Raw genomic sequence first — 22,823 nt, 5'->3', positions numbered from 1 at the left:
AGTAACAAAAACATCCCTGTGTTATCAATGCTGTTTTGAGCTGAAATCCAAAACATAGCCCCATACCAGCTACTATGAAGAAAATTAACTCTACCCCAACCAAAGCCAGCGCAAGTGCTAACTTAATGCTGCAGGAAAATTCACTTACGGGTAGATGAGAATATTTCTCAAAACTCTTAGTTTAGTGACTTTTAAGTGAATTGGTAAATAGCGTTAACTCTGGAATCCCAGAAATTATTTATTTTTTTTTCTGCTTTAATCTTTACAGACCTTGAGGCTATTTTAATTGAATTTAGTATGGAAACTTGATGTTTCATACTGGCCATAAAATTCCTAATAGAAAAAAATGCAGTGGGGTATACTTTTTTCCCCCCCATTAAGCTACCCCTTGGTTTACTACAGGTATTTTGGAAAGCATATGAAAAGATGAGAGTAATGAGCCTGACTAACAAACCATCATTTAAAAGCTTTTGCCAAAGGTAATAGGTAACGGAGGTGGGGGTGGGGGAGAAGCACAACAATGCTGTTTGGATTTCGAAGTTGAAATTTCTTGTTAGAAAACAGTGTTTTAAGTTACAGAAGGGCTCAGTGTATCCCATCTGTTTTTTTTGACAGACTTTCCAAGCCAGGTGTTCTGTTAGTCCTGCTGTAACCCCCGAAACTTTGTAACAGAAGTTTCTAAAGTGCTGAATAAACATTCTGCTGGCATCTCCTGTCTCAAGGGATTTATGCTAGTACTGGAAACAATAATTACCTGCATGTTGAGGATAAATGTTTTCATTTTCTTCAGTAGCAGGTTAATCTTTGTTGCTTTCTCTACTAATCAAATACCTCAGTGTTCCTTTCTGCATTTTTATAAGTGTCTTAAGAACTTACGACTCCAGTAGTCTATGAAGTAAGAAAATGAATTTTTTAAAAAAACTGCCAGCAAAGTGCTTTTCAATACAATTTCAGGAGTATGTACCAGAATTAGGTGCCTTTTTTGTACTCTTAGTCTTTCCATAGCTATTCAAGGTAAAAGAGGTGTTCTGAATCATCACGCAAGAGAATTCCCATTAGACGAGCTTCAGGTTTTAATTCAGTCTTAAGCATTTCATTGTTTGTTACTTTAGTCATGCCTCACTGATCACCACAGTCTTTAAGGAAACTGGTTATACTCACAACTCCTATGAATAATTAAAAAGCCACTTTTCATTCACGAAAACAAGTTTCCTCAGTGCCAAGATACCATCACTACAGTAACACGTGCATTAAATACCTATATTCACGTTGTATTGATAGATAATTGCATTAGAGAATACTAAATAGATCTTTAATGTTGCAGAGGTCAAGCACATGAAATGGAGAGAAAGGAAGAAATCAGCTTGCTGACGCTGCACTGTCACCTTGTTTCTGATTTGTAGATCAAAATTAAGGCTTTGAGAGTGTGGTGTCCAAGGCATGAACTAATTTTGACGATATTCAGACCTGTAAGATGTTGATGTTTCAGTACCCTTGAAACATCATATGTAGCATTTGAGGTGCAGCTGCTGTTGCAGCTGAGGTTGTTTAACAAATGGTATCAGAGGCCTGTGAGACAAAGAACATACAAGACTCAGTGTAATGTTTCTGCAGTTCTCTAGTGACATGTCTAGATCACAGATAAAGTCTGAGATAATCATAGAGATTTAATTCTTCAGTGGTTTTTAACATGAGACTGTCCTCCAAGTTGTTGCAATCACATACAATTAGCTTATCAAAAAGCATGTGCTTTTTAAGTCCTCCACAGATGAGGTGAGGATTCTGTAGGACAATTTCTGGTATCATGCTGCTTGTTCCAGAACTTCTCCTTCCACTATGCTGCAAAACCAAAGGTCTGGCACAGAGGAGGGATAAAAACCTGTGATGAAAGATAAAATATTGAATCTTTCCCTGATGCAAATGGTGCATTTTTGGTACTCTGGCCTGGAACATGTTCATGTGCTCTGTTTGCCCGGGTGCTTGTACAATCTATAATATCCTAAGAGCTGTGAAGATCTGATCTAGACTACTGTAATGGGGAATGGTATCTAGACCTGATCATCACAGGGATCTTCAGGAAGGACTTTGACAAAATTGATTGGAGGGTGGTTTATATGTTAAGCAGTTGTAGAAATACATGTGTTTCTATTAAGCTTGTAGGAATTTCTGCAGAGTTTATATATTGTCCAGATCTGGGTGATGGAGGATGTGTCCCAGATAGTTTAACTACCCCTATTAAATTTCAAATCACTGTATAACGAACTCAAGCTTTCCAAAGAGAGGGTTGCCAGTATGTTTTGACCTTGAACAATCTATTTTTCTGTAGCTTTGTTTTAAGAAATAGCTGTGCAACTTTAGTAGAAACCTTAGAGGTCTAGGCACATGGTACTAGAGGTGGCAGGAATGTACATGACGGAGTTGTGTTCAGAGCTGAATTTAACAAAGTTGCAAGATCTTGAAAATATGTTGTTGGAAAATACTAGATAATCTTGATAGATAGTAATTTAAGCTTTCATGTAGTGCTCCTGGTATTTCTGGCAATTCTTCTCTGGAAAGAATGTGAAGAAACAACTTCTTGGAAGTGTTTGGTTTTTTGTTTTTCTGTTTTAAATTTTTTGTAATTTTAAAGGTTGTGATGATTGCAGAAGGTAATACAGGGTCCATTTTACTTTTGCTATCAGTAGCACAAACAAAAGGGTAAAAGGGTGTAAACTGCCCCACTGCCGTGGTCCTTGCCCATAGAAAAATAATAAAAAAAAAAGTGTTATGAAAATGAGTTCTCATTTGTACCTGTTCCTTCATTACTACACAGCCTGTCTCCTGAGTGTGAAAAGTCTTTCTGGTGCCATTTTTGTTTAGAAATCCTAGCAGTGGTGCTTCCGGCTGTTTTCTTACATTTTTTTTAGCCTGTAGCTAAAATTTGTTCCAACTCTGGCAAATTTCTTATAAGGAAAACTGTTTTGTGAGCAAGGCATTATTTTTGTTTTAAATGATGCAAGTAAGTCCATGCACTGTGATTTATTTTCCTGGAAGGGATAGATGGATAGATAGACTTCTTGGTTTCTCCTAGTCTTGTAACCAAGCAAGATTCAAATACATGTCTTTAGGCAATGAATTTTCATCAGGACTTCGTCTTACACTAGAGATGATCCTGTGGTACTCAGTGGAGGGAGAGGTTTTCAGTGTTGGCCTTAGGTGTTCTAAGTGAAAGCACTGGGCTTAACCACTGGCTTCATTGTGGTTAAATTAGTACTGGGCACCTTCTAAAATCTAATGATTGCTTTGTGAGGAGTGATTTGTAATGACTGAAATACCTTGTTGATTTGTCTGTGAGTGAATTTTTTTGTTCTGTCATATGACTACCAGTCCTAGTTTAGCAAACTGTTTTACAGTATAATAAAACCTGCCTATGGTTTATTTTTCTGGTCATTAAAGATAACATTGGAAAGGTATCTTTACACTTCCATCTAATTGGACCCTGTTTCAGAGATGGGCTAAGAGAGCAATTGTAAAATTAAAAGGGATAATTGAAGGAATTTTATAAAACAGTATCAGTAAATTAATGGGAACTAAGACCGGAAAGGAGAAGGAATTTTGCTGAACTGGAAAGAATGAGAGTAACAGAAAATGCGAAGAACCCGTAGCTATTAATGTGGGTTTAGAGGTGGAGAGTTCAACAGCAAATTAAACAAAGATGATGTAATCTATGTAGTGATGTGTTTAGCACAGTATACAGAGATCTTCGAAACATTGGAACTGATTCAGTTATTTTTTATACTGACTCTGTATTCAAATGCATACCACTGTTAGTAAATACACTGCGTCTTTTGTAGACGGTGGACATTCACAAAGAGAAAGTTGCTAGAAGAGAAATTGGTATCTTGACTACAAACAAAAACACCTCAAGAACTCACAAAATCATTGCACCAGCTAACTTGGAGCGACCAGTTCGCTACATCAGGAAACCTATTGATTATACAATTCTAGATGATATTGGACATGGAGTGAAGGTAGGTGATATTGTTAAAACAGCCAAACTGAAAATACATTGTCTTTGTATATTTTCAAAATAACCTAATGCTTTTCATGGTAATATACCAGTTTCTCCTTGCCTGGCCAGTATGTCTATAAATGTAAGAGGAGTTGTCCAATTTGCAGCTACCCCTCCCAGTTCCCTTGCCCTAGTGTTTCTAAACCTTGAAAACCCACTGAATCTTATTTCTGAGGATATTCAGGGCTGTGGGTCTCTCCTTTTAAAATGCTTCTGAATACCTACTTGTGTGATGTTGCTATTATTGTTTGAATCAGTTCCCAGGGATCACTTTTCTGCCTGGTTTAGCACCACAAAGTATGATCCAGCTGTAATTGCCACTGGTTTACTTTGAAGCTCACCCAAAGAAAGGGTTCGCATGAGAGATATTACATGGTCCCTTTTCTTCTGTCAGTCAGTTATACCCATATCCTGTGATTTGCTTTGTTAAAAGGGGTTTTCTACAACTTTTGTTCCATATGGGGTTTCAGAATGGGAATATTGCTGCCAAGTTCGAAGCCAGCTGGTTCTCCCTTTTAAGGCTAGGAAAAAAGGAGGAATTTCAGGGCAAGGATCAGACTGAGGCATAACTGGTGGCTGTTGTATGCGAGTGTTAGTGCACATTAAAGCAGTAGTATCATGTGTGAGATTAGGTATGCATTTTTAAAAGCACATCCTGAATGTAAACATGGTCTTAGCAGGTGTGAACTCATTGTTAACTTGTGCTGCCAGGGAAACAAGTAGGGAAATGAGAACACTGACAGTGTTAAAATTCCAGGAGAAGAAAGGTAAATAACACAAAGCAGTGCCATTTTTACGTGACAAACTAAAAAATCTGTAAACCCTGCTAAGTAGCAGTAAGGTAAGATGCTTCTTACAGGCAAAGTACACCAGAATTCCTTTTGCTTGACACCTAACTGCATTAGGTTATCTATGTTGTTCAATTGAAACTGTCTGCTTGGATAGCTGTTCAAGTGGCAATAGATTGTTTAACCAAACTCTTAAAATTCAAATTCTGAACAGTGCAATTTAAATATCTTTACTAAGAAATTTTACTCATGGTCTTCTCAACATCCTGTTTGTTAACAGAAAGTCTTTTTTCCCCATTTCTTACCAGAAGAGTCAACTTCAGTTTGTAACTAAAAAGATTTTAAAAAGACAATTGAGTCTGTGAGTTTGATTTGGAAATCCAAACCAAAGAACCCCAGCATTAATAACTACAGTTTTGACCAGGAAATTATCAGTCTTGTATTAAAATGTACTGCGAAGTCTTAATAAATTTTGAATTTATGCAGGTCAGCAGAACTCTTTCTGGATATGGATGGAGTATATTAGCCTGTAGGATTGTTGTTGCTAATATTTAAATAATCACTTTTGTTTTAAGGAGATTATTTTAGAACTCATTAAAGAATAGTTTTTAATTGCTCTGCACTGGCTTTAAACCACTGTGATTGGTATCCCTTTTACCTCAGTGTAGCAGAATCATACTCACTGAGATGCGATGAATTATTCTGAAAGAGCATGGTTCACCAAATGGATGATGACTCAAATGTGTATTTGCATCCATTTGTTATGCTTGTGATATGCTTGAAACATCTTACAAAGGATATTTACAATGTACTATAGTTATTTAGAGAACGAAAAAAGCATTGTATACTTGTGAAACAGTAGAGCAGAGAACTTGAAATCATGCTGTCAGGATATCCATAGATATGTTCCAATCAGGTTAATCCTGTGTTCAGCACAGGAGAAAGAACCACTGTCTTGCTGATGGGAAGAAGGCAGTCAGTTGTGCTTATGAACCTGTTGGTTTTGTTCTGCCTGAGTAACTACAGATTAGTTTACTAGATCTCTGGCTGGAAAACCAAGAAAAAAAAAAAAAAGAGAAGGGGTAGTAGCTTTGAAATTGCCTATTTATAGCTTTTTATTGCTTGAGCTGTGGCATTGTCCCTTCAAATGAGTATTCAGAAGGAGTTACTGCATAAAGAGCATTAAAGTTCCAGTTAACATCAGGGTGCCTCAGTCTGCATTCTTTGTCGTCTTTCTGCTTTTTCTGCTATATAGCTTCTCCTCTAGTACTTGGACCCAGAATTATGCATTGTCAGGACAGTCAGAGAATTAATACCACAGGCATTCATTGCAACCCCGGAGAAAGATAGTAAACTGAACAGAGAATAATATAGGAGAAAAAGGGAGCATCCTTGGCCAAGAAATCCAGTATGCCATGTTGAGAGAAGTAGTATAGGCTCTTGAGCACCTGTTCCTTCCATTCAGAAATTCGAAGCATCAGTGAATACCATCTGCAGGAAAAGGTGCTCTACAATATGGTTTCTTAATAGGTGAGAGAGAAATTAAGTGCCACTCTATCATTCCAGCAGTCCCTCGGCATCTTCCCTCCCTGAAGCTACAATGATGCAAAAATCTAAAGAACCTTTTGTGTGGAAGAGACTTGCTTTCAATTTTTGCACGTTTCCTGAGTTAAAAAGTCTTCCAATCTGTTCTTCCCTCTAAAGAGTTCTTCAGTCAAGAGAGTGAAAATAAGAAGTTTGATCCATTCAAAGCGGTGTATTAAGGCACTGTAATTACCAGGCAGTGCTGCTGAGGAAAGGTCTTTGCTCATGGACCCTCGAATGTAACTGGCCAGTCTGGCCTGTGCAGAGGGACCTGGTTTTCCAGTGTAGCTGTATGAGCAGAGACCATTTTAGTTAATAGATTTGTGGAACTTTAAACTCAAAGACAAGAGATTTTCTAATAAATCAGGTCATGTTTCTTTTTTAATACATTAGGGTCTCTTCTAAGGGGATCAGACAGAGCGGTCACTCTGGCAGCTCCGCTGTTGAGATTCTGCATATTTAATGTTTGGTGTTACAAAAAGTGTAAGAAATCTAATGATATGTTTAGATTAGCTGAACTGAAAACAGATCAAGTGATATTCATATGGAAAGACTAGTATTTCTTAAAAAAATATTATGGGGAAAGAAGATACGTGGTATTGTGCCAGTAAGATGTAGGACTTAAAGCCTAAGTGGTAGCTTTTTGACGTTAATTCTGCTGTCAGTTAATGTCTTAATATATGGTTTAGGAAATACTGATATGTGGTGCAGTATCTATATAGAGTGCTGTACTACTTACAATATGTAATGATTTGCCTCTATCTTTGTTAGATCTTGTGGCATCAGGTTAAGAGTTAACTAACAGCATTGTCTAGGGAAGAACATATATTAGCATAATATTCTAAAGACTTCTGTTTCAGTGAGTTTTAAATATGGTAATGTATGTAACAATTTAAATGAGCTCAGGGTAGCGATAAGGCTACTCTTTGGCAGCTCAGATAAATTAATCTCTGAACTTAATCCATCTAGATCTCATGATCCATTCTGAAAGCTGATTTTTTGTTAGCACTGTAAGAACTTGAGTGAACAGCGTACAAGCATTTGAGCATTGTTTTTAAGGTGTTAAACTGCAAGCTTTGTGTTCAATGTATATTAAAAGTTTCAGCTTGAAAATCTTCTGTTCATGACACATTCTGCTTTAACCACTCTTTCTATGATCTACTGATACATTATTTTGTTAATGCTGAATGCTTAACTTTTTTCTTTTTCCTTTCTCTTCATATCCTGAAGTTCCAACTAACCTTTCAATGCTTTTTTTCCTTACCTCTTTTATTTGCTCCATTTATGCATTAAGTGGTTGCTTAGATTTAAGGTAAGAAACCCCAGGGCTGGATTTCCATTCTTACTCTACCAAGACTATTACACACGGGGAGATGATTAATGTGATTGTTACTGATAGTTTAAAACAACACCCACTCTCCCTCCTGTGTCAGACCTTCTGTTGAATGATTTCATTGCAGATAAATATTTTGTGATATAAATTGATGTATTTATGTAAGGAAGGTAGCACAGTTCTTTTGAAAATGTGGCAAAATATTGACTGCCTCCAGTGTAACTACCACATCATTTACAGGGGAGGAATGTTACGCTAACCATGCGTGGACAAAAAGATGCAGTGAGCAGATAGGAGCTGAATATGAGCCTCCCCCTGTGTAATATTCTTTTTATACTATATACGGTGTAAGTTATGATTTGATTTGGATTCATGTTTCAGTGTGAGATTGCTCAGGTAATGAGCTTCAAAGGTGCGTTACAAATTCAAATCTGTATATTATTTTTTAAAGTTGCAGTATCATTAATTTTTTCAAAAGCTACTAGCACTTTTTAAATACTGAGACACTCATATGGGAATTTTCACAAATTTTATAGATGTGTAAAATATTTAATAGCCCTTAAACAACTAGCTAAGTGATTTAGTTGAATATTAAAGGAATAGTGCATCAAAGAACTCAGACTGAAGTATGTCAAATTCTCAAGGATCATAAAGAGTTTTAAATGTTACTAGCATTAGTGGCTGCAGAAGTGGCAATAAAAAGCATTGAATCAATTAGACAAGCAGTTAAATGAAGTTAGATGGTACTGTGTTGGAGTTCATAGCACAGTAATTAATAGATAGGTTATAGCCTTTATTGAGTGTTGTGATATCATCACCCTTCTGAAGAGCAACTGGTTTGGAGAAAGAGGGAACAAAAATTTTTTAGTAGCAGCCGCCACAGTTTTAATGAGGGAACTGTATTTTAGAACATAAAATACTAATATGTAGTACAATTATGTTAATTAAATGAAGTTTCAAGTTAATGTGAAGTATTTTTCATGGCTAAGTATTTTCCATGACGGGAAAAAGCTAAAAGAAAAACCTGCATATTTTGCCTGTAAACCCAGGTATTTACTGTAGATACCCCAGTGATGTTTCTATGGAATTGTCCAGATGGTAGTTTTAGTAAAGTATTTAAGTGTATGTAGCACATCTGATCACAATGGAAAATGTTTAATAAATGAGAGATTTCTCACGTAATTTGAAATTTAGTTTTACCTAAGTGTGCAAGGTACAGTCTTTCAAGTCATGTAGCATTTAAATGCTTTTTATTTGAAAATTGCAAAACATATCGCCTCCCTGGCTCTTTCTGTCCACTCAAAATGGATACTTCTAATGCTGAAAAAAACCAGTTTGCAAATTCAATTTTTTTTTTGTTCTTTACAGTTGCAGTTATAAACAAGTAAGGACCAGCCTAAAATAAATTTAAAATTGTATAATTATAGATTATGTGTGAACTGCCATACCTGTGCATCATCTGCAGTGGTGATAAGAGGCTTTTCAGAGATTTTTTTTTTTAATGGGTTGTTTGTTATAACACCAGTTAAAATATTTCTTTATTTTTACTAGAGTTAACCTGATCAGAAATTTGATCTGGGAAATCGCAATATGTCTATCAATTTCTCACTGCCAAACCATGAGTTTAATAAAAAATAATGTTAAAAAAAAAGGCAAAGTGCAGCACCTCTCAGTGGACTTAATTTATTCTTTAAGTATCACTATAGTCACTGTGCATCAGCCTGAAAGAAGAAAGCTTAAGATGGCTACTAACCCTGGTTCTGTGTGAATAATGATTTTACTTCAATTACAATAGATTGAAGTGTTTACCCTGCATTTATTTTTCGTGGCTGCAAAGAAACCTCAGTTTTTTACTTATAACTTTTACTTATAACTATATAAGTTACAGTATTAAACTGCCTAACTGTGCTTGTGTCTGGGTAGTTAAATTTCAAACAAATTTAGAAGAAAATTCCAATTGCAAGTCAGAGGAGTATCTGTAGCATCTCTTGTCAGCAAATCAGTTGAAAATGACATTGTTTAAACTTTTTTGTATTTACCAGACTTGGTTCTTCATTTACTTTATGTAGGTGGATGTGGTAAAAAAAGTAATTCCACTTGCTGAACCTTATACTTGTTGTCATTTGCCAAGGCATCGTTGACATTTAGATACTTCACTTCCCTATCAACTGGTTTATCAACTGACAAACATATGGTTTAGTTAGACAAGGCACGGGAAGGTAGTTTTCATTCAGCCTTAGGTTGTTTTTGCTGGAGCCAGGTGTAAAATTGCTCCAGTAGGTTGGGTGGCGGCTTGAAGTATCTGAATATAATCTATGGAACATTGCTGATGGGACACTTTTTCTTACTAGATTTTGGCCAAAAGATGATTCTTGTGACGTCCTGAAAGTTCTAGAAAATCAATGTGACCATAAAGCACCACTTAAAAAATTCTGATCTGAGTCCAGTTTTGGCTGTGAGAAGTAGCTCCTCCTGAGGTTTGATTGTTTTTCCCCAAAAAAACTGGATAGCAGATATTTCACACAAACAAACCCACTTTGTTTTGGTAGTTGACCTGACAATGAGATGTTCTTCAGAAGAGTAAAAATGTGGATTGAAATCTTTGTTGCGGGTAAGTGCCTTACAGCCACGTAAATACACAGTGCATTGGTGCAAATATTTTTTTCACTTCTGGTGTCTAGCTGTTATATCTGACCAACTGTGTATTTCAGCATTTCTTGTTTGGTGAATTGTTTTACTCATGAGAACATTCCCAAGAATTGAATTGAGTAGAATGCAGGATTTCTCTCTTTTAACCAGTTTATTTCACTACAAATTTCTTATACAGTGGCGTGCTAAAAAAGCTCAATCTTCTAAATGTTTGTAAAAATGTAACTGTGAAGGAAACTCAGTCTTATTTTTAGGACCATAAGAAGGTGATTTAATCACTGGGATCTAAGAAGAACTAGTTGCCAAAACTAGAAATTGGACAAATAAGTCCTTAATTTAAAATGATCATTTTCTAAGGCCTCTAGTCAGTCCCGTATCATGTCTTGAAGTCATCAGACATTACCTTTGTAAGCTGACGCTGTAGCTCAATACAGAAAATGTTGGATGAAATACTGTTGTACCCTTTTTAAACAGAGGCAAAAAAATTTGGGAAAAATCCCTGCATGCATTCTGTGCAGATGCTGTGCACTCCTTGTCTGTTCACAGGATTGGCTTCCTGCTTTTAGAACAGTCAGCTGTCATGTGGAGGCTTTTTGGGTTTTCTTCCCCTGAGCTTTGTGCCCAAATCATTACTTATTGTCTCTCTTAATTTTTTCTTTTTTTTAGACAGTGGTGAACTGTTTTGGCAGTTGTGAGAAAGGGCAGCAATACCCCTTTGTGGTTTTGGTTGCAGGCTCTGTTTTGCCAGATTTTCCTCAAAGAATTTGCAAGCTCTTGACTACAACAGCCACAAACCTGTGGGGTCCTGCAACCTGCAGTCAACCACCAACAGACTGATGCATTCCTCTGCTTTCACTGTCTAATTCAATTAGTTGCATCTGGATAGTTCCAGCTGTGCAGAGCTAGGGGAAATGTTATCAGAAACAATGCAATTTCTGGCAAATACCAACTTACTCCAGAAAATGGATTTTTGAAACTTGACAGCAAAAGCAAATGTGACCTTGAGTTCTGGTGATTGCTTTGGATTTCAGAAGTTTGAAAGGTATGTGTGTGTGTGTGTGTGTGTGGATAAGGATTTGCATATGGAAACTATCTTTACAACACTGTATGCAAAATAGAAAAGGCAATAAAGTTTTTCAAGAGGGGGGCATTAATGGATTTTCTTTTTTTTTTAAACTCCTACTAGAAGTCATCATGTAAGGGGACAGTTGGAAATGTTACAATGTTTGTATCTAACTGAAGTTGCAACTTAGTTTTAAATTTTCTTCTTTTTTTCTTTCTTTCCTCAAGGCAGTCTGTAACTGTGATATTATTTCCACACATCTGTTAATTTCTATTAGAACTATTGGAATAATTTTATATTCTTCATTGCTCTTCTGTGCTTATTTGGCCACAAGTTAAAGGGGATGTCACTCAGATAGGGTTGTTAATTTACAGGAGCAGATCTTGAAGCCATCGATCCTGTCAGATTTAAGACAGTCCTGTAAACTTTAATTACTGAAACTAAACTTACTGTCAGTGCCATTTTCCCATCTTTCAGTTTAGCCTTTCTTAAGGATGGCTTCTTTGGGATTGAAGTTTCTTGGCTAAAAAAGGTTCGCTTTTTCTTTGCCCACGTTTCTAAAGCTTTCTTCCCAACCTGTGTCAAGGATGTTTATTTGCAGTGTTAATGAAAGTAACTAGCAGTCTCTAGAGTTCTGCATTAGTCAAGCAAGTATTACTTCCACTTCTTACTGTATGCTGTGTGATGGCACTGCAGCCTCCACCTCTGCTGTTCTTTCTTTTTATGTAGCTCTAGCCCAGTGGAAGCCTAAAACTTAATTTTTCTTCCTGCAATGATTGTATACAAATGCTAAGGTTCTTTATGGTGAAATACATGAAATTTTATAGTAACTGTTAGTGGTTACATCATGTGGTCAGAAACAATAGCTTAGTTGGATACAACACCTAAATGGACTACTCGGGGGCACACAGATTGGTCTGAGTTTGCTGTCATCAAAAGACACGCAAAACCTCTGCCCCACTGGGCTTAATGTGCTGTTTGAAATACAGCAAGTGACAATGCAGCAAATGTTTCATTAAGGTGAGTTCTTTGTTTGTTTGTGGGTGTTTTGGACAACTCAGATAGGTAGGTGTGTGAAACAGGTGTCTTAAGTGAAAGAGGAAATACAGGGGGTGCTGCAACTTTAAAAAAAAATAATTCAGATTTTGTGCTATTTCTTAATTTTCCGTGTATAGAATAAAATATACTTCATTTGACACTTTCCCTCTTCCCTTCAAATAGTTGTAGATCAGTGCTTACCTCATCCCTCACTTGAATTAACTTTAGGTTTCTTGTTGCTTAGAGTTGGCTTAAAGGACTTCATAATGCTGTGCAAAATAATTTTCTCTGAAATTGACATTGCAAAGTACTCTTGCACAACTAAATCCAAACATCTGGTTTTGAATCTGACAAAAAAAATCCAACCGCTTCCAACAATTGGTTTTCCTTTCCTCCCAACAGACTGAAAATGTGATAGTACTGGGATTATTTAAAGCCAGGGAGTCAAGTTTCAGTGGGTTACGATACAGAATATATTACTCTTTACACTGTTCTCAACATCTATCAATTTACAAATCTAAATATTGCCAGGCTTTTAAGCAAGTTGTTATAGTCAAATTTTAAAGGAGTATTTTGCCTTTAAGGACGTTTGCAAATACTCCTAATGCCTTGATCACTGTTTCTTTTTTTTGGCATGGGAGGGGAGGCAGTAGGCAAGACTTAGGTTTTGGAAATAACACTGTGAAATAGAGCATGACAGCAACATCAGAAAAAGGGATGTAAGCATACTTACTTAGGTTTGCTGAATGTCTCTGTGTCTAAGCAATAATTTGAGCATTCATAAATCAGAGCTAGTAAGGAGACCATGCGCTGATTCCTGTAAGGGTGCATGCATTGAGAGAATTACACTTGGTTGGCTGTATACAGATAAGCAAAATGCCTACATTGGTAACAATTGTTTATAGAATCACAGAATCGTTTAGGTTGGAAAAGACCTCTGAGATCATCAAGCCAAACCGTTAACCCAGGACTGCTGAGTCCATTGCTAAACCATGTCCCTAAGCAGCACATCTATGTCTTTTTTAAAATACCTCCAGGGATGGTGATTCCACCACCTGGGCAGCCTGTTAGAATTTAAAGCTGTGATGGTGCAACTTGAGGCCAGTTCCTTTTCTCCTGTTGCTAGTTATCTGGGGGAGCAGACTGACCCCCACCTGCCTACAGCCTCCTTGCAGGCAGTTGTAGAGAGCTTGAGTCTCCTCCTCTCCAGATTAAACAACACCGGTTCCCTCAGCTGCTCCTCATAACACTTCTCTAGACCCTTCACCAGCTTCATTGCCCTTCTCTGGACACACTCCAGCACCTCAGCATTGCTCTTGTAGTGAGGGGCCCAAAACTGAACAGAGAATTTGAGGTGCGGCCTCGCCAGTTTACCGTGCCAAGTAAAACTCACCAGGGCCGGGTACGATCACTCCCCTGGCCCTGCTGGCCACACTGTTTCAGATACAAGCCAGGATGCTGTTGGCCACCTTGGCCACCTGGGCACACTGCTGGCTCATGTGCAGCTGGCCATCAGCCAGCACCGCCAGGCCCTTTTCTTTTCCATCCGCTCTTCCCCAAGCCTGTAGCGTTGTGTGGGGTTGTTGTGCCCCCAGTGCAGGACCCAGCACTTCTCCCTGTTGAATGAACTTCATACAATTGGCCTCGGTCCATCGGTCCAGCCTGTCCAGATCCCCCTGCAGAGCCTTCCTGCCCTCCAGCAGATCAACACTCCCACCCAACTTGGTATCGCCTGCAAACATAGTGAGGGTGGGCTCAATCCCCTCGTCCAGATCATTGGTAAAGACATTAAACAGAGCTGGCCCCAGCGCTGAGCCCTGGGGAACACTGCTTGTGACCGGCCACCAGCTGCGTGTAGCTCCATTCACCACCACTCTTTGGTCCCGGTTGTCCAGCCATATTTTTACCCAGCAAAGGGTACATCCGTCCAAGCCCTGAGCAGCCAGTTTCTTCAGCAGAATGCTGGAGTGCCAAAGAATGGGGAGTGTCAAAGGCTTTACTGAGGTCCAGGTAGACACCATCCACAGCCTTTCTTTCCCTCATCCATTAGGCGGGTCATCTTGTCATAGAAGGAGACCAGCTTCATCAAGTGGGACCTGTCTTTCATAAACCTATGCTGACTGGCTGGTCCTGATCCCCCAGTTGTCCTGCACATGCTGCATGATGGCACTTGGGATGACCTGCTCTGTAACCTTCCCCAGCACCGAGGTCAGGCTGACAGCCTTGTTGTTTCCTGGATCCTCCTTCATGCCCTTCTTGTAGATGGGCATCATATTGTCTAACCTCCAGTCTTCTGGGACCTCCCTGCTTTGCCAGGGCTGTTGGTAAATGATGGAGAGCGGCTTGGCGAGCTCCTCTGGTAACTCCCTCAGTACCTTTGGATGGATCCCATCTGGCCCCATAGACTTGTGTGTGTCTGAGTGGAGCAGCAGGTCACTAACGGTTTCCTCCTGGTCTGTGGGGACTTCATTATGTTTGTCCTCATCCCTGCCTTCCAGCTCAGGGAGCTGAGTACCCAGAGGGAAGCTGATCTTGCCGTTAAAGACTGAGGCAAAGAAAACATTAAGTACGTCAGCCTTTTCCTCGTCCTTTGTGGCAATGTTATTCAGTAAAGGATGGAGATCATCCTTGGCCCTCCTTTTGTTTCTAACATATTTGTAAAAACATTTTTTCTTATTTTTCACAGCAATGGCCAGCCTGAGTTCTAGCTGGGTTTTCACCACTCTAATCTACGTCCTGACTCCTAGATGATTCCCCGATTCCTATGGCTCCTAGGTTGATCAGTCAGGAATATAGATGGGTTTTATAGAAGTTTGAGTAAATTCTTTTATATAGAAGTTACTTCATAAGTATTTTAACCTGACAGAGGGGGAAGGAACAACTGCAGTTACATCACATCACTGCTAAATATTTTTCTCCCTATCCATTTATTTATCAGTTATTGAAGATCAAATTGCTACAGGTTTGGTGGGGGGAAAAAGCACATACATGTATTTTTCTCTATATAGCTTTCTTTCTCTGTTTACATATACATAAATAATAACAATAAACATTATATTAAAATTTTTTCATACCATACCGTGAAAAAATTAGAACATTAATGGGTCATATTTGGAGGTTACTTTGACTTCTGCATATCTGTATGAATTACATTAAATTGTGTCCTATTAGATAAACGCTGGTTTTGAATACCACAAGAGTATTTAAAAATATTTTTGCAAATTTACCATTCAGTGGTGCAGCCTGGAATAACTGCCTTTATCTCAAAAGATGACTGGGAGGTGTAATCAAGTTAGATACAGTGTCTATATTGTCACTGATTTAACATTTATGTGGTAGCTTGAAGACAAATTCACTTTTTGCATATACAATTTTTAAAAGCCCTATGTAATGAAGAGTCCTTTGAGCACAACTCTTGACTTCTAGCAAAGTGGAAATTGCATACAAAATGCATGGCCTCTCAATTTTTTTGTTTGTTTAAACCTTCCCCTTCTTCGAGTTAATTGCTAAAAGCATCCCAGTGTCTCTCCCCCTAGAAGCTGATCTTAGTGAAGGCTGTTTTTCTCCCCATTCTTTCATGCAGGTCAGCACACAGAACATGAAGATGGGTGGACTGCCTCGTACAACACCACCCACCCAGAAGCCACCAAGTCCACCAATGTCGGGAAAAGGAACTATTGGGTAAGTGCAGTTACTGAATGTGTAAATGGCTTTGGTGAACAGAAGGAAAAAAAAGGGAAGATTCGTTTTCTGTAGCGTGGGTTTTGGGTTTTTTTTTTTGTGGTGTTTTTTTTTAACCATTCACAAAGGTCAAGAGGTGTTATATCTACATCCTTGTATACTGATCATGTCTTACATCAGTTAGCACATTTCTGCCAGAAGGCAGTGGGCGTCATCAGCCTTTCCCAGCAGGAACCTTTTTATCATTGCAGAACACTTACAACTACATGCTTTAGAGTAAAAAGTCGTTAACTGTGACAGGTGGTGCTAAACAACTGGAAAATTAGTATGTGGCACTGTTCATTAATTATTAGTCTACTATGTGACAGAGGTACTTTCCTATTAAGTCTGTGAACTTGGCTTTGGCCTTAGGAAAATGTGTTATAATTGGGATGCATGCTCTTTGTTGGTTTCTGGTTATTTATGTACATACAGACCATAGTGCTTTTGTTTTGAAACAAGGTACGGATTACTTTTGGAACAAGAATGGGATGTGCAACACAGAGTTTATTAATAGGATGGTTGAAGTACCTGAGAAACATCCTTAATAACAAACCTACAGAAAAACATTTTTGTTAGCTCCCATTACTGATTAGCATGTAGCTGTCTTTTAAAGAATGACATGTCTTTGGTTTTGTCTGTATTACCTTAATTTGCTTCTGAAATATGGTTGTCCTTATGTAGGCGTCACTCTCCCTATCGTACGTTGGAACCAGTACGTCCTCCAGTGGTACCAAATGACTACGTGCCTAGTCCAACGCGCAATATGGCTCCCTCACAACAGAGCCCTGTTAGAACAGCTTCTGTCAATCAGAGGAATCGCACATACAGGTATTCAGTGTAGTCCTGTACAAAGTGTGGTTAGTATTGTATAAGCATATGGACAAAAAATGCTACGATAAATACCAAATCCATCTGCACCTCTACAGTGAAGCCTGCTACTTCATGATACGGGCTGGAAGCGCCATTTGGCATGACAAGAGTGCACTCTAATAAAACCAGAATAGTGAATCACATTGGGATTGTTCACTTAATCCTCTAGTCACCTTAATTTTAGTGCTATGCCTTAGTTACAGCCCTTAATGAATGATTAAAATTGTGGAGTATTTCAAGTAGATAGTGGTATTATTTTACAAAATACTTACAAAACTGGTAAAAGACTTTGTATGCAACTTGCCTTCTAAATGCTGAGGGACTGCATAGTATGCTTTTAGTTCATATTTTTATTTGAACAGTCTTTAATGTTTATAGCTAGAGTAGCTAAAAGAGCATTGTATTTTGAGGATACTGAAAACTTCAAACACAGAATAAAGCTGAACTGTATTACCAAAGGTTCTGCAGATGGCTAGCCTTTTCTCTAGGATAATAATTTTTTTATGTTGTGACAGTTCTAAATATTTCCCTTGAAATCTTTACTTTTAAAATACCATAAATACATGAGGATGGCTAAACACATGGACTTAAAAGAAAATCTTTTTTTTACTTTATTATCTTAAAATTTCCAAATTTATTTACTATCTTAAAATTTTCAAATTTCAGTAGTCTCATATGAAAGCATATAAATCAGAGTCTAAACAACTATATGTTTTATAAATTACATCAAAAAGACTTGTGTTTGCTCAGTAGGAGTTTAACAATATTGGAATGAAGTGCTTTGGAACAAAGTTTCGGCATTGTTTCATTTTTGGGCAAGTTCACTAAAAGTAACTGAAAAACCTGTTGTGTTGTAGTCAAAATTAACAGTTTTAGGAAAAATTAAGCTTTATGTAGATTTCTACTATCCTTGTTTCTTTTCTCTTGTTCCCTGTTACTTCCCTGAATTAGTAAGGTACTATATGAGGGATCTTATGTTTCAGCACACATACCAGCATATTCATACCCTGGGTTATTTTGGTTTCTTACAGCAGCAGTGGGAGTAGTGGAGGAAGCCACCCAAGTAGTCGGAGCAGCAGTCGAGAGAACAGTGGAAGTGGCAGTGTGGGTGTTCCTATTGCTGTTCCCACGCCATCTCCTCCCAGTGTCTATCCAGGTAAATGGTAACTTGCTGTTCCTCCTTTGGACTCAGCATTAACCTTTAGCATTTGCAAGTCTCCTAAACCCCAAGAGAAGTCTCAAAGGTCGTTATCCAGAAACATGAAAGCCTTGAAACTTCGTGCTATAGATAGTATGAGTTGGAATCAAGTAGTATCTTTTCTGGGAGTGTCTGATGTGCTCTAATGCTTCTGTTATGTATGTATGTATTAGAATTTTTTGCCTGGCTGCCTGCATGTGACTAGGTAGGACACAACACCTTTTTCAGCGGGCTGGGGGAAGATTCTCCCTTGTTCTTTTAAGCAACGTTTTTTCATTGGCGGTTCGTGCAGATACACAGAAGGATATTTTTAGAAAATTAGATTAAATGACAGGCAGGCACAGAGTAAATCTTTGGTACATTGATTCAAGCCTGACTGAGTTGTCACAAAAAGGCACTTGTTCAATGTAATTGCCCCAGTCTTTCCAGAAATAGGGTTCTCCTTTTTCCTTTGCTCAGCCCTTTCAGTGAAGAAGAGTGTCTAGTTGGCTTGCAGTGTGATCTGAAATACATGATGCTTCTGAACCAAGGAACTGGAAATTTTTGGCTTTCCTCTTCTCTGTATTTTCTAATTCGTACAAAAGCTAAAGGCAGCAGTACTACAGATCAAAGCATTAACAAACAAAATGTAAAGCCATCTTTCAAAAGTAATGGCTTTCAGTGAAATGTTCTGAAAAGAACAAAAAGGGTTGTTCCCTTCAGACCTGGAAAGAGGTGGATTTGCTTGACCCTCATTTATTGTCTACATAAGAATGAGCCTTTCTTTAACAGGTCCATTTTTCTCTCATCTCCTCGTGCATTCTAAAATATTATGCATCTAATAAATAGCTAACACTGGGTAGTCAAAGGCTTTCTCTAATCCTTGCTAACGTATCTCCTTATTAACGCCACCTCTTCCTCCTCTCTTCACTTAGCCCCTGCTGGCTCGGCTGGCACTTCTCCCCTTCCTGCTACCTCTGCTCCTGCCCCCACTCCTCCTGCTCCTGCCCCTTCCTCCGCTGCCCCAGATGCTGCTGCTGCTGCTGCAGGAGCTCAGCCCCTTGCTGATGGCTTCACCTCTCCAACTCCCCCTGCTGTTTCTTCCACACCCTCTACAGGTGAGTGTCTGCTCCACCGGGCAGATGAACCCAGAAGTGGTCACGAGCCAAGGCTTTTCAAAGTTGCCTCAGAAGCAGTGATTTATTTTTTTCTAAAATCTTTTTTAATGTAACTAGAAAAATATCGGCTAATACCCAACTATAAGGTAACGGTTGTAGTAGACAAATCAAGGTGTGCTAGTTTTTCAAACAGCAGTCATTTAATTTCATCATTATTTTTAGGTGTATATAAAAATTTATTACATTATCATTTTATTGTGGTTTGGATACTAAGAATCTTGTAGACTAATTATGTCTGGGGGGAACCAGCACTGGTAGTTCTGTGTCTGATTACTCTCTTTCAGTAATGGGAAGTTTGTTCACTACTCTCAGTCATGGAATAAAAAAGATTCGTCTAGCAAAATATGATTTCTATGACTTGTTTCTTCAATGCTTTCAAATTACAAGTCTCCTTTCAATGAACTGATTAAAAGGGCATATTTTTTTTTGGTGTTCAGTAAAATACAAGTTTTTATTACACAGTATAGTACTAAAGCATTTTGTTTTAATAGGTGGTACTTACGGTGTATATTGCAACTTGGTTTTTTTAATGCTTATGAAATAACCCTACGTTTTTCATTTTCTCATATGCTGAAGTTGCAGCATATAGTACTAACTAACCATAACGCTGTATCTTACCAGCTTTTGATGAGGACTTACAGCTGCCCTGTGAAGACCTCCTTTAGCCAAATTTGTATATAGCTACTAGTGCTTTGTTACTTCTAACTGTAGTGAAGGCTGATCACAGTGGTGTGAACTGGTTTGTGTGTTTATTAGTGTTGGTCTCTTTTAGTAAGAATTTCACCAGGTGCCAGAAGCATTCAGATCACATTCAATGTAAGGTGCTGTGGCTCATGTAAAATTAGAAAGTTCTTACACTAGAATCCATGACTGACTAGAAGCTTCCGAACTGTGATGAATTTTGGTATCAGAAGGTGCTCCTGATGTCTAAACTCCTTTCATGTTTAGAAGAAGAGCTGTGCCATATGGGGCCTCAATCGATTTTCCACTTTCGATGCGCGTTCAGTATCCCAGTTCTTAAGCCATACTGCTTCTGTATTTTTGACAAGTCAAAATCAAGCAGGGATTAATATTTTAATGGCTATAAACTCACATTCACAATTTAATAAGAGAAATTTCAGGTTGGTTACTATTTCTGAGATCTCTTGTTTCCCAGCACTGTTAGTGAGGTTGCGTGCATGCCTTCTCTGAAATAAATGGTAAACTATCCAGTCTTTTCAAATACTTCGATGAGATTGTAGTTTTTTCTCCTTAAAGATCTCTTATCCCTGTTTCTTCTTTTCCTTCCTTCTCTCCAATCACCACCAATTTCTACCAGTGCATGGGGAGGCAGACACACTGAAAAGATGCATTAGGAAAAACGTGAAAAAAACTATATACCAGGTGGATTGCTTCTAAACTCTTCTTATTCCTCGTCCGTAAAAAGTGTGGGTTTTGAGACATACGTATCTGTACAAAGCAGGAGGAATGTGAATCTCTAGTTCATGCATTTGCTCTTAGAAGCAAGTAATAGAGCAAGCAACTTGCATTTTATTTACTGACCTAGTGTGAAGTTTTGCAAAGCAATCAAAACATAGTGGAGAACAATGAAGTTTTTTAAAAATGGCACATTCATTTGGTCTGTTTCTCTGTTTACTTCCCTGCATGAATGTCTCCTCAGCCACAGTGACATCGCTTTTCTATTGTATTCTGAGATTTACCTCTAGCGCAAATGGTGGAGGCAGAATAGTTAGGGAGGTTAATAATCCATATGGGTTTAATAAATCCAGAGTACTGTTTACTTTTATATACAGTGCATAAGCCAGAGAACTTTACGTGAGCACAGAAAATAGCTTAATGGTCTTCATTCGTTGCTTGCTTAGATTCGGCATCAATTACTTTGATATAGGAAGTGATTAAACTGGAGAGCAAGATTTTAAGGAGTTGTTTCGATTGACAGCTCCCTGAAAGAGGGTCTTTGAGTATGATTTCATTTATTCCATCCTTCAGGCAGTTTCTAGCGTTCTCTTATCCCCAGATGATTCTCTGGCTGTTTCCTGAATAGCACTAAGATAGGTAGTATTGTGTTTTTCAGTTGTAGAAGGTAACAGCATTGAATCTTGAAAATGGCACAGAGCTAGTTTGTATGTGTACATTGCTTAGTTGCTGGACTCTGTGAAGTGTTATTTTTATGCAGGTTTATAAATAACTAAATTTGCACAAAGTTATTATAGTAAGTTATATAAAATGGATAACTGGGAATTATTTTCTTTCCTTTTGAAGCTTTGTAGCTTAGACACCTTTGTATTTTCATACTGGCTGTTGTGAACAGTGCTAAGTATGGGCAGTTGGGATAGCTGTGTTTTGTGTTGCTATCGAGACATCCAGTGTCCTGCCAGTCTGGAAGCAGAACTGGCTGACTGCTCCTGGGATGCAGACTGTTTGGAAAAAAGAACCCCAGACCCAAAAACCTTTCCAAGCATTTGAATCTTGACTGCAGATATAAAAAAGGCAGGCATCATTCTTCTCTTTGCTAATACATTTCTCTTTCTAACCTAGGTCACACAGTTCAGTTCTACAGCATGAACAGGCCTGCATCTCGACACACACCCCCAACAATAGGGGGATCTTTGCCATATCGGCGTCCTCCGTCGATCACATCACAGACAAGCCTTCAGAACCAGATGAACGGAGGGCCGTTTTATAACCAGAACCCAGGTAGGAAAGTTTTTCTGCTCTGCTGAATTCAACACAGTGGTGAATGGAGTGCCCTTCAGATCTCTGAAATACTGTATTCTGTCTCCATTGCAGATCTTGCAGTTAGTCTCAGGTAACTTCCAGTATGTTGCTGGTAGCCACGCCAAAGCTGCAGTCCAAGTACAGTGTTCAGCTCCCGTTATTGCAGGTGGCTTAAAACAATACTGGCTGTGTTGCCACATAAATGACTTTTGATTTCACAGTCCCTATTAGACAAGCTTTAGTCCTTTACTACACCATGTGTCATGTATCTGCTTTGGTGTGGGATGGGTATTTGATTTTGCGCCAGAAGGCTGATTCTTCATTAATCAGTCTTTATCTTGGATGCTTTTTCCTTCTGATTAATGGACAGTTCAAGAAATTGCAGTTGTTGTACAAGGGTAAGCATTAGACACCTTGGAGACATCAGCAGTGTTGATGTGGGATGCAAGGGAGCTGTGTCATCTGCTAAGTCCACAGGCGATGTTATTTTAATGGGTGACCTGTCTTATAAAGCAGGATGAGCTATTAACAAGGAGTGGCGTGTCCTGTGTGCCAGGCATAATGTAGTAGATTTTATCTAAGGGGTCCTTTTCCCTGAAGTGAAAAACGTGAAGGTTTTGATACCAGAGCAGGGGAGTCTTTCTTTTTTGA

At 38.4% G+C, this 22,823-nt stretch overlaps 1 protein-coding gene across 18 annotated transcripts in view; it reads left to right on the top strand.

Moving 5' to 3' along the window:
* Positions 1–22,823, top strand: part of ABI2 (abl interactor 2) — a 71,687-nt gene that overhangs the window by 33,112 nt on the left and 15,752 nt on the right. For 2 of the 18 annotated variants that reach the window (XM_080400285.1, XM_080400288.1), the window contains exons 3-9: positions 3,834–4,010; positions 7,718–7,735; positions 16,090–16,187; positions 16,911–17,057; positions 18,134–18,255; positions 19,212–19,394; positions 21,993–22,151. In XM_080400285.1, coding sequence (XP_080256411.1) covers positions 3,834–4,010; positions 7,718–7,735; positions 16,090–16,187; positions 16,911–17,057; positions 18,134–18,255; positions 19,212–19,394; positions 21,993–22,151 — 904 coding nt within the window. Of the gene's footprint in view, positions 1–3,833; positions 4,011–7,717; positions 7,736–16,089; positions 16,188–16,910; positions 17,058–18,130; positions 18,256–19,211; positions 19,395–21,992; positions 22,152–22,823 lie in introns of all 18 variants that reach the window. The other 16 variants (XM_080400275.1, XM_080400287.1, XM_080400286.1 and 13 more) reach the window with 9 other exon arrangements.

This window comes from Falco punctatus (genome assembly GCF_963210335.1).
Source record: "Falco punctatus genome assembly, chromosome: 8".
NCBI lineage: Eukaryota > Metazoa > Chordata > Aves > Falconiformes > Falconidae > Falco > Falco punctatus.
This window is presented reverse-complemented; position numbering and strand designations above follow the sequence as displayed.